The sequence below is a fragment of the Vigna umbellata genome, chromosome 11, assembly GCF_029865625.1.
Source record: "Vigna umbellata cultivar VRB3 chromosome 11, Vumbellata_1.0, whole genome shotgun sequence".
Taxonomy (NCBI): domain Eukaryota; kingdom Viridiplantae; phylum Streptophyta; class Magnoliopsida; order Fabales; family Fabaceae; genus Vigna; species Vigna umbellata.
Window position 1 is genome coordinate 2,921,748 of NC_142175.1, and position 11,914 is coordinate 2,933,661.

At 27.1% G+C, this 11,914-nt stretch overlaps 1 protein-coding gene across 1 annotated transcript; it reads right to left on the minus strand.

The window, feature by feature from the left end:
* Nucleotides 1-3,212: 3,212 nt before the first annotated feature.
* Nucleotides 3,213-7,443, minus strand: LOC124838632 (GDSL esterase/lipase At5g33370-like). The gene is made up of 5 exons (XM_047314284.2): nt 7,132-7,443; nt 6,843-6,970; nt 6,466-6,708; nt 3,880-4,132; nt 3,213-3,577 (listed from the first exon to the last, which is right to left on the minus strand). The coding sequence occupies exons 1-5, from the start codon at nt 7,382-7,384 to the stop codon at nt 3,345-3,347; spliced, it is 1,110 nt and encodes a 369-aa protein (XP_047170240.2). The 5' UTR covers nt 7,385-7,443; the 3' UTR covers nt 3,213-3,344.
* Nucleotides 7,444-11,914: the final 4,471 nt, after the last annotated feature.

Below are 11,914 nucleotides of genomic sequence, written 5' to 3' on the forward strand. Positions count from 1 at the left end.
TATATTTATAATAATATTTAAATAATTAGGTAAACACTTTGATTTCACCACTATAAAATAAAATGAAATAAGTTAATCCATTTTTATTGTACTACAAAAAATATATAAAATAAATTGTAAAAATAAAATATTCATAAGTGATTCAATCAACTAACCCACTAACCAGTGGTGCATTGAGCTAAGTTACAAAATTTCCGACTCAGGAAAAAGTGAGTTGGGTTTTAGCTTAACCCGTGGTGAGGCAACCTGCTGGCTCACTCTGACTCCCATAATGTTGGATACTTATATTTATCTTAAATTAACATTATGTACTAATTGAAATTATTGTTTTTTTATTATTTCAACAATGTTTAACCATTTGATTATGAATCAATAAACTACGAAAGGAGTACATGAGCAACTTATTTTATAAAGTTCTACAGCACATTAGACATACAAATACTCTCTATTTTTTCTTATTTATCACAAATAAATCTCTCACTTATATTTTGTCTTAATTAGGTCTTTATTTTTTAAAAATTTAACCAATTAGATCATTACTGTTATTTCTATACTAACATTATTAAAAAGGGTGTCACGTGTCAGTTTGTGATTTTTTTTTAAATATTTTTTAATTATTATTATTTTTTAAAATATTTAAAAAAAAAGTTATCACATGTCAAGCTAACATTGTTCCATGTGGAAATGATAATGTAATATGATACTATAGTGTCACGTGTCATTGTCGTGTCATTGTATTAATCTTAATTTTGTCCCTTTATTTTTATTTTGTATCAATTTAGTCCTTGTATTTTTATTTTGTCTTAATTTAGTCCTAATTTTTTTAAAAAATTAAACAATTTTGTCCCTTCCCAAATTTAAACAAAAATTTAATTTTTATATAAATCTTTACAAATATTTTTATTAAAGTTGATACTTTTATTCAAATTTTTAACAAAATTAACTTTTTTAAATTTATAAATATATTCGTAAAGATTTATATACAAATTAAATTTTGTTTGAATTTAGAGAGGAATAAAAAAAATTAATTTTTTAAAAAAATTAGGACTAAATTCAAACAAAATAAAAATACAGAAACCAAATTGAGACTAATGCAATGACACGTGATCTCACAATAACACATGACACTATGTACATAGAGTCCTCTATTTATAATAGAAGAAATATGGATTAAGCCCAAAATACAAATAAGAAATAATAATAAATTAACTAAAGATAAAAGATAAATATAAAATATAGATAATATATCTAACACTCTCCCTCGAGCTAGTGCATACAAATTGTATGTACCAAGCTTGTTGCTAATATAATTCATAAGACTTAGTAAAAATATTTGCTTATGCACTCATGTGACACCAAATTGCTAATGATTTGCAAGACGACATAGAAGACGAAATACCAACCCAAAAGACTCCCCTGAGCAACAAATCTCGGAGGTTGCTCCATGTAAATCTCTTCTTGCAAATCGCCGTTGAGGAATGTCGCTAATGGATAAAAAGATAATTGTTGGAGAGTCACCACAACTATAAATAAATTAACAAAAACCATGGGAAAAACAAAGCATATATAGACGAGTCAAATGCAATGGTAACAAAAGAGATGTCAGAAGAGACAGTACCGTAAGAAGCCATGTTTGAATAGGAGAGAGAAATCTAAGATTTTCTAATCAAGGCACCTGAAAAGGAAAAAGGAGAAACCTCGATGCTCTGAATAGGTGTCTGAGAGAAGATGGGATGTGCAACAACACATGATGAACACGACCTCGACACTTTGAATTACTACTAGACATGCCACCATGCACGACGAAAAAGGAAACAAATCCATAACTTCGAAAGGTGCTGAGAGCGTGTAGGAGCTCCGATCGTCGTTAATGGCATGGTGGTCCTGGCCGAAACAATCAAAACCATTTGATCGTCGGTCAAAACCAGAACTCCGATAGTGACAGCGATAGACGACAGTGATAGTAGATAGTGCCACCGCCGACAGCGACGGATGTAGTGGTAGAGGCACCATAAACGTTTTTCTCAAAAGAACCTTAGGCTCTAAATATCATCTTAAAGATAGTGAAAAAAATATGTATCAGATTAATCTCCCTTGTGTTGAACATAAAAGATAAAGATAATATATCTAACAAGTGTCAATTCACATTGTCATTGTCATGTGACACAATGTCAGTTTGACACGTGACAATTTTTTCTTATTTAAAAAAAATTATAAAAATAAAAAGAATTATAAAAAATATTTAAAAAATTAAGAAAAATTAAAGCCAACAACCGCTGCCTAAAGCAATTCGTAAAAATAAAAAATTAAAATTTCCAATGGTAATTTTGAAATTTAGTATACACTTTTAATTCATAGTAAAATCGAAACATATAATGACACTGGTTATCGAAAGAACCAAGGCTATAGATGTAGTTTAGAAAAGTCAATTAATAAAATAATAAACTCAATATGTTTGAAAAACCTATGGTAATGGTTCTATAAAGAACCCAAGTTATAGACCTAGTTTACAAAGGTGTCAAATAAAAATCTCAGTGTCATGTAAGGAATGTCAGATTTGCATAACCTTGTGGCAACAATTCTGTAAAGAACCGAAGCTAAAGCCTCTATTCATAAAGATGTCAAATAAAATTCTCAGTTTGAAAAAAGGATGTCAGTTTTGCATGATTCTCAGTTTCAGAACTTAAAATATTATTTTTTTGAAAATTTTTTATTATTTGAAACCCTTCTGGTTTTTTTTAACTAAAGCCAAAAGGTGCCTATAACTTTGGGTTTCCAGTGAATTAAAACCTATATGTTTGTAAAATTTGTAAAAATATCATGGTGTCGTTTTATGTTTAGGTTTCTTGAAAACTGAAACTGAGTTAGAAGTCTAATTCTATCATATATATTTTATTAGCATGATTCTAAAATAAAATTCATCTTCGTTACGCTTCTTTTTCTTTTCTGCTTATATTTACTTAAACTTAATTATTTTATATCTATTCTACGTCTGCTGTATTATACGGAAATGGATAGTTTGTGTGACCCAGCGGATTAGAGTAAGAGGATTATAATGTAATCTTGATCCAAATTAATGCTGAATCGATGTACTCCTTTAGCTCTTCCATATATTATTTATATTGTGTCGTATTGAATGTATAATATTAACACCATTATGTTTCATTTTGAACACTTTCATTCCTGTTAAGTTGGTAGTTATAGCACTGATAACAAAAAATGTTACTGAATTAATCAATGACATAGTTTTAAACATTGAAGAAATTTAAAATACAATAATACGTTGTAGAATCCGGGTGTGCAGATAAGAAAAGATGAGGATGGAAGAATAGTAATGGCAGACATTAGGTGGCAGAATCTAAAGCAATAATTGTGCTAAGGTTCATTGGGTGCATATATTCAGTGGACCCTGTCATGAATTTATCAACAATCAATCTATTTGCTGTCTCTGACGGATGGAAAGGGTCCCAAAAGGCATAGAGTTTCCTGTTGGGGCACAAGTTAGACGCAGGAGTGCATAGTCCGATTCCATTGTATGCTCCTTGACCACAGCACGCAACTTTTGACGTCACAAACCCTGTTTATCAAACCAACATAAAGAGGATAATAAATGCTTCCTAATTCGAACATCACATTTCAGTTATTCATGATTAAACCCAGTAGAAGTTAGTTGACTATAATAAATGACCTAAATTAAGACAGTAACCATTTCCCTACACCATTTAACCTGATTTCTGGAAATCGGTCTATTAAGAATGGATATGGTAAATGCAATATTTCTGTGTTTTATTTGGGAGTATAATTTGAGAAATATTTGATAGTAGTATCAACTACGATAAGCAAGTATAATAAGAAGTGAAAGAGAGGTTAATAAGGTACCGTATGCCTGTGGATCAGTGACGAAATCCAAGTGCATAGCGAAAGCGTTTGCGGAAATGAAGACGTCGGAACCGATTTCAGTGTTGAGGGCTTGCAACAGTTGAACAAGTTGAGGATTGAACAAGTTAACGGCCCGTTGCAGCTCCGTCGCACATTCTCCGTTACGGCTGTGCATCGCCAACTCTGCCGGCACGCAACCCAATGGTCCCGTTCCCGTCACCAGAACCCGTCGTGCTCCCAATTCGTACAGGTGCTGCATTAATCACGGATCTATTTTTTGTTACAACACAACATAAATATTTAAGGAAAGAAAACTTAGTTCATAATTTTTACAATAATAATCCATTAATTTTGGTGATATTTTTAATTAAATTTGTGTTCATTTTTGTTAATATATAAAATATTCAAAAATAAATAATTTTTTTAATTTTCGGTTTTATAATTTTTAATTGAGAGACTTGGTTATTATTTTAGTTATAATTTGTTTAATTGTTTTTATGCGTTAAAAGAAACATGACTTTATATAATTAATATAAGATGATAATATACATACCGAAAAGTGATAAAAAAAACTTTTTTTATTCTCAATAAAAACTTGATGAAATAATTCTTGATACAATAACAAAATTCACTTATAACGCATAAATATAAATAAACAAAATAACAAGAAAAAAATACTAAATATATAAAAACAATTACAACATAAACTTATTTAAAGATATATAACTTATAAACACTAACAAAATTGATTTAATAAAAACTTGCTTAAAAAAATATAAATTCATCATAAATTTAAAACTTAAATAAACTTCATTGTCATAACTATTATATAAATCACGTTAAAGATGAATATTGACCAGAACATCTTGTGGGCTTATAAAAAAGTAATAGACAAAGATCTCTTGGAGTTTGTATAATGTTACAAAGTTATTGAAATGAAATTGGGAAAGTGAGACGAAAAATTATTATAAACAAACTTACCTTCTATTTTATTTCTTTTATTTAATTATACCTTCTTATCCTTATTTCCACTCCCAAAATCAAATAAAAGCATAAACTCGTATGCCATTTTGGCTTAACATGTACAACTTGTGCTTGTCTTAATTAGAAAATTGTTTTTCCCCCATTCTGATATTTGCACAAAAAATATAAATGCAAGTTACCTGTTACTATTTTCCTATTTAGTTTTATATTTTATGCAAGTACTTCTTGGTTTTTTATGAGCAATAAATAGTATATAAGTAGATGAAACAAAACTTTTCAGTGTAAACTATCTAGCTAACAAACATTGATAATCACACAAAATATAGATTTTATCCCCCCATTATTCAACCATACTTCTAATTCAAAATTAAATTTATTGTAAATAACTCACTTCAGTAAATATCAATGTCAAAACAAACAATAATATCAATTGTCTTTTATTAACAAGAGTTAAGATTTTTATTATCAGTTACTTTAGTTTCTCGGCTCTTTATATTTGTCTCTTAAACTTTTTGTAACAATTTTTCAATTTCGTATTTTATTCTCTTTTGTTTCTATAATATAATAAATTCATCATGTGTAAATTATTTTAAAATTAAAAGACACATCTGCCTCCACTACCGAAATTTAAAACCCTAGATTTTGATGGCAATAAATAGAATCAGAATAGTAGAGTGAGAGAGGGACACCACGCATTTAGTATAGACTCGCTACTGCTCACGCTGCATCTTCAGTGACATGATTCCTGTTGCTTTTATTATTAATAACCAAAATGCATGCTGCACTCAACCACCAAATCAATTTCCTCATTTAACATGTTTGCCTCACAAACTCTACATCATCTATCATAACATAACATGATAGGATCATCTGTCGTGTAAATTATATCTTCTTTTATTATCTTCTGTAATTCTACTTTAAAAATTCATTGTTTTTTTTTCTAACCATTCTTATCAAACAAATAACACATTTACTTTTTTCATGTTGCTAAGATACTAAATGTTATATTATTTAATATATTTTTTGCAAAGTGTCGGGAAATCAGTAAAAATATTGAGGACACAACCTCTCAAGCATAAATTTTTCTAAGTCGCTTGATGCAATTAATTTTTCTTTTTCTTCCTCTATGTTTTCAACCATTGCTAGCCTAAGTCTTTTTAATGTCACACGACCACATGTCAGGGTGTAGGAGCAGCCATTATGATTCAAAGAGACTAAGATGCAACCACTTGTAGTCCGAGAATAAGTTACCATCAATAATTTTTTTTTAAATTAAATATATTTTTAGTCATGAAATTGAAATTCATATCTATTTTAATTTTGGGTTCAAATTTATTAACTACACGTATATTTATTTAACCATTATTTATATTTCATGTTTGTTTTTAATCAAATCACTGTATTCTCTCTCTTTTTCTCTTTGAAAACCACAAAAATAGTGTAAATTAGATGCTGATGAATAATTTTCAAAGAAAACAGAAGTAATGACATGCATTATATAAACTTCATCTAAGTGTAAAATTGTGTAAAAAATTGTCAAAAAAGAAGAAAAAATAAGTAATGACATGCATTAATGGAAGAAGAGTAGAAGGATGAAAATACCGCAAGAATTTTACGATACTCTGAGATGATAAAGACAACGTAGTCTGGAAGAGCATATTGGCGAGATCTGGCAGAGAAAGGAACCAAAAAATAGTTGTTGACAAAATCATTGCCACCTAAGGTTATGAGAACCAATGCTTTGTTCACTAAATCTCGTGTTTGTTCTTCTCCAATTAGCGCAGCCACCCTCTGCTGATACTGTCTGAAATACGCCAATTGTTCTGTGATTCGGATAATGTTTATCTGCAAAATCAACATTCTTACATCATGATCTCGTTGCATTCGGATAACTGTTCTGTAATTCGGATAATGTTTAATAATGAACCCACAATATTATGATTAACACAGCCTAATGTATGAATGTAAAATTCACTTACAAACTGAAATCCTGTGTCATTGAGAATTCCTACTCCGGCAGAAGCAAAGTTTGCACCAACAAGCAGCTTTTCACCATTGAGCTGTGGACTCAGATATGGTAATGTGGGTTCTGACCCAATTTTCTCACCTAAATACATGCATCACACGGTTTATATATGCATATATACATCGCCTTTGATAGAATAATTAAATTAAAATATATATTAAAGAATAATTTAATTGAAATTCCAAAAGAAAATATGAAGTAGAATGAGAATAAAAGAATTTTAGATATGGTGAGCACTCAACTGATAAGGTCAGGCATGTTGAGGCCATTGGAGAAACGACCAGAGGCTCTGTGAGATGCAGAGTCAATGCCATAAGGATATGAATCGGCACGTGCAGTGGTGGCTAGGTAGTTGTTATTCCCATTATCCACAAGCGAATCACCAAACACGAAAAATGCCCGTGCCTCAGCTTCTGGAGCAACAATGCTCAAGCTCAAAAACAAACATAAAAATATAGATTTCGGAGAAACAACCATTTTCTTGTTTTCTTCCATCGGAATGTCGCCAAGAAAACCAGAACAATGTTCAATGCTATTCTAATCTCCTCCTATGACCTTGCAGCTTAACGTGAGTGTTAGGTGCCTTATATAATGCTCTTCATCATTTTATGTGCTCTTTCTTCTGACAAATTAAATGCCTTTGGCTACCTCCACTGGATAAAGAAATCGTCTAATTATTGTGGACTTTTTATTACCTAGATGGTGTATTTCTTTTATAAAATTTATCAAAATGGACAAAATGTTTAAAAACATATTTTATACATAAATTTATAAAAGTAGTATCATTTTAACTTTATTTTAACTCGATTTTATAAGTAAAGAAGTTGTATCAAAATTGCGTATTTATTATATGAATTACTTTTTGCCTTATATATCGATGTCTAATCACTGAATGTTTTATAGCGTGTTGAGCCACGTCCTTATCAATAAAATGCTTTTTGACAATATTTTTTTATAATATTTTAATATTATTTATGTGTTATTTTATGATTCATCAATGATAATAATCATACTAGAATCAATAACATAATATAATGACACGTAGAAAATATTGATAAAAAGTATCATTATATATGAATAATTAACCTAACAGAGCTTGAATTACTTTTGACAGCGCTACTGCTAGTAAATGCAACGTGGCTTACAGCAATTAATAGTGGTTCTTGGACAACTTATATCCAGCTAAGATACTGCACATGAACAATAAAGCTGAATCAAGTGGCCTTTACATTTTTACTGCATCACATTTTTATGGGAAAAATTCTGCTCGAACTCGGTGAAATTGCTTTTAACGTTGTGTTCGACATTTTAAAGTTATTTATAATAACAATGTTAGCATCCACAAGTTCGACAGCGTACGTAGTCTCCAACCATGTATGGAGATCTAAAACAACCGTCTTTCTAATACAGCAAACAGACTCAAGAAAACTCTGATAAATCAATGCCCATGGGTATTCATTTCGTTTGAAAAATTTAATCTAAATCTAAATAAGTGGATTCAAATTAAAATTAAATTTATATTTTCTAAAAGATTCAAATTAGACTTTTATAAATTTAAATTTAATAGTTAGACAACATTTTGAATTTAAATTAATGTTTCAAACGGTAGTTTAAAAGTTTATTAATGGGTTTGATATTAATTTTAAAATTGATATTTTCTCAAAATCGGTTTTAAATCTAAAGTATTGAAAAGTAATACATTTCTTCTAGAATTATTTCTCAGAATAAAACCTGTTGAAATATTTCATATTTCATAAAATGCATAATTAGTAATTAAAAATAAACTAACGTTTATATTTTTTACACGCTTAAATGTAAGTGCAAATAAAAATAAATGATATACTACACAATAGTTTTATCTCAAAAATATGAGGATGAAAATACATCAACCACTATATTTGGTGCATAAATGAACAACAGATATAAAAGTAGCGTGTATGTTTACTACATATTAATAGTTTTTGTTGGCTTGACTCAAAAGCTTATGCATAGGTTTTTGTTTAAAAAAAACATATACTTATTAAGAGTTGAAACAAATAAAATAATATAAAATATTTTTTCTCGTACAAAACCAAACACATAAAGCATGTGATATTATGTAATGGCTAAGTTCAATACATCAAATGATACATATGTGTATGTGAAATGCTTTAATGTGTCCGGTGTCTTTTTTTTTTTAATGTTGTAAGCTAGTTTTAAACGCGTATTTAAATGTAGATGTTTGTTTATGCATTTATTAAAAGAAATTTAGAAATTGAAGAAATAAATAATAAATATTTTTAGTTTTATAATTAAGTTTTGAATAAAATCAATCTTAAAAATAATTTATAAGTATAAAAAATCAATATATTTATAGAAATATAAATAATACTTTATAAAAGTAAAAAGAATAAAACATGTGTAAAAATTAAGTACATTATCTAAAAATATAAAGTATATGTAAAAATATGTGGAGTTGACTTGTTAAAAATAAAAATTATTGTATGAATATACTAATGTAATGTGTATTATTAGACTTGTATAATCAATGCATTGACAAACTCATTCAATATGTGTTGTTAGACTCGTCTAATTAGTATATAAACACACTCATCTAATGCATATTGTTGGACTCGTCTAATCAGAATATGGACAAAGTTGTGTAATGTATATTGCAAAACTCGTATAATCATAAAATGGATAGAGTCGTATAATGTGTATTAATATATTCATTTAGTATTTTATGAATAGACTCGTCTAATATATATTGTTAGACTAGTCTAATCAGTGTATGGACAAACTCGTCTAATATATATTATAAGACTCGTTTGATTAATATTGGACATACACATCCGATGTATCTGATGTGTATTCTTAAACTCATTTAATCAATCTATGGAATGACTCATCTAATAGTTTTTTTTCTATACTCATCCAATCAGTATATGGACAAACTCGTCTAATGTGTATTGTTAGACTTGTGTAATCTTTTTTATTATACTCATTGAATCAATGTATGAACAAACTCATCTAATGTGTATTTCAAGATTCATCTAATCGGTGAATGAACATACTTATCTATTGTGTATTAATAGACTTGTCTAATCTGTGTGTGGAAAGACTTGTCTAATTGTATGTGAAAAGACTTGTCTAATTTGTGTATGGAAAGACTTGTCTAATGTATAATTCATCTAATTAATATTTGAATTACTTGTCTAATGTGTATTGTTTGACTCATTTCATCAATATATCGACAAACTTGTCTAATGTTTTTTGCTTTGCTCATCTAATTAATGTATTCCTAGACTTGTTTAATAATTTTTTATACTCTTGTAATCAATGTATGAAATTACTTGTCTAATATTTTTTGTTATACCCGTCTAATCAATGTGTAAAATGATTCATCTAATTCTTTTGCTATACTTGCTAGTGATTGTATGAACAAACTCATTTAATGTGTGTACTACTAAACTTGTATAATCCATGTATTGAAAAATTTGTTTAATATCTTTTTTATACTTGTCAGTGTATGCTTATACTTGTTTAATAAATATATGAAATACGTAATCTAAGTTCTTTTGTTATACTCATATAATTAATGTATGGACAAACTCTTTTATTGTGTATTGTAAGACTCATCTAATGATTTTTCTTATACTTGTCTAATGTGTATATTGTTAAACTCATAATGTTTTTTTTTGCAATATTAGTCTACTGTGTTATTAAACTTGTCTAATCAATGTATAATTAATATATATTTCTAGATTCAATGACAATATAAATATAATGATATATTTTAAAAGAATTAGTTTAATTGTTTTTACTTTCTGTTTCGATCTTACCAAAGTCTTCAACTTTATATTTTGAAGTGAAAAATAGTAAAAAATAATTAAAACAATATAAAAAATATCTAATTTAAACATTTGAAATGAATTATTAAGTACAATATTTTAATTTATTATAACTTTGTGCGAATTTTTATGTATATACGATTAATGTTAACTTTTTTTATTAAATAAATATCAATTTAATTTTTAAATAATATAAATATGAAAATATTCAACAATAAAAATATTTATATTATAAATTAATATAAAAAAGATAAATTTATTTTTCTAAGGCAAGATTATTATGTTACAATTTATTTTATGTTACACTACAAACAATTTGTATAATTAACAAATGTATAATATTTTTAAATAATATTACTTTAAGAAATAAAACTAAAATATATTTTTAAAATTTCATTTTATTAAAATGATCAATTAATTAGAAATCACAAAAGGATAAAATTAAAAATAAAAAGTAGTATAAAAAATTAATATTTTAAATATAAATTATTTTTATCTAATGTGTTTTGTATTTATTGTTAGAGTCGTTTAATCAATAAATAAATAAATAAATATATATATATATATATATATATATATATATATATATTTAATAACAATATAAATACATTAACAGTATATTTTAATTAGTTTGTTAGTTTTTACTTATTTTTTTTTATTAAATTCACAAACTCTAACAATTTGAAGTTGAAGTTAAAAATAAATTCTTTGAAATGAACTACTAAGTACATTCTTTTAATTTTTTTGTGTGAAAAATATAATAATTTAATCAAATACGAAATTTTATGCATATATGATTCATAATATTTTTAAATAATATTAAATATAATCATTTAAAATCAAATACGAAATTTTATGTATATATGATTCATAATATTTTTTAAATAAAAAGTTTAATTTATATGAAAATGAATGATCTGTCAAAATGTATTTTATATACTTTCAACTAATGTTTATTTTAAAAAAAATGTTTATTTACTTGCGCATGTGAATTTTAATAAAAATATTTCATACTAAATATCACTACTTTTTCTTTTTTTGTTACTTATGATTACGATGAATAACTTTGGAATTGTATAAGACAGAACCAACTAATGTGATCCCTTATGAAAGACATTTTCTTGAAGAAAGATAAGGTGAAGACTATAATTAAGATTAACATACTCTAAACGTTCCTAAACTAGGTCAAGTCTAT

Coding starts and splice junctions, on each gene's coding strand:
- LOC124838632 (XM_047314284.2), bottom strand. CDS start 7,384: ATGGAAGAAAACAAGAAAATGGTTGTTTCTCCGAAATCTATATTTTTA. Junction 6,709..6,842: donor ATGACACAGGATTTCAGTTT/GTAAGTGAATTT, acceptor TTGATTTTGCAG/ATAAACATTATCCGAATCAC. Junction 4,133..6,465: donor AGTATCGTAAAATTCTTGCG/GTATTTTCATCC, acceptor TGATTAATGCAG/CACCTGTACGAATTGGGAGC.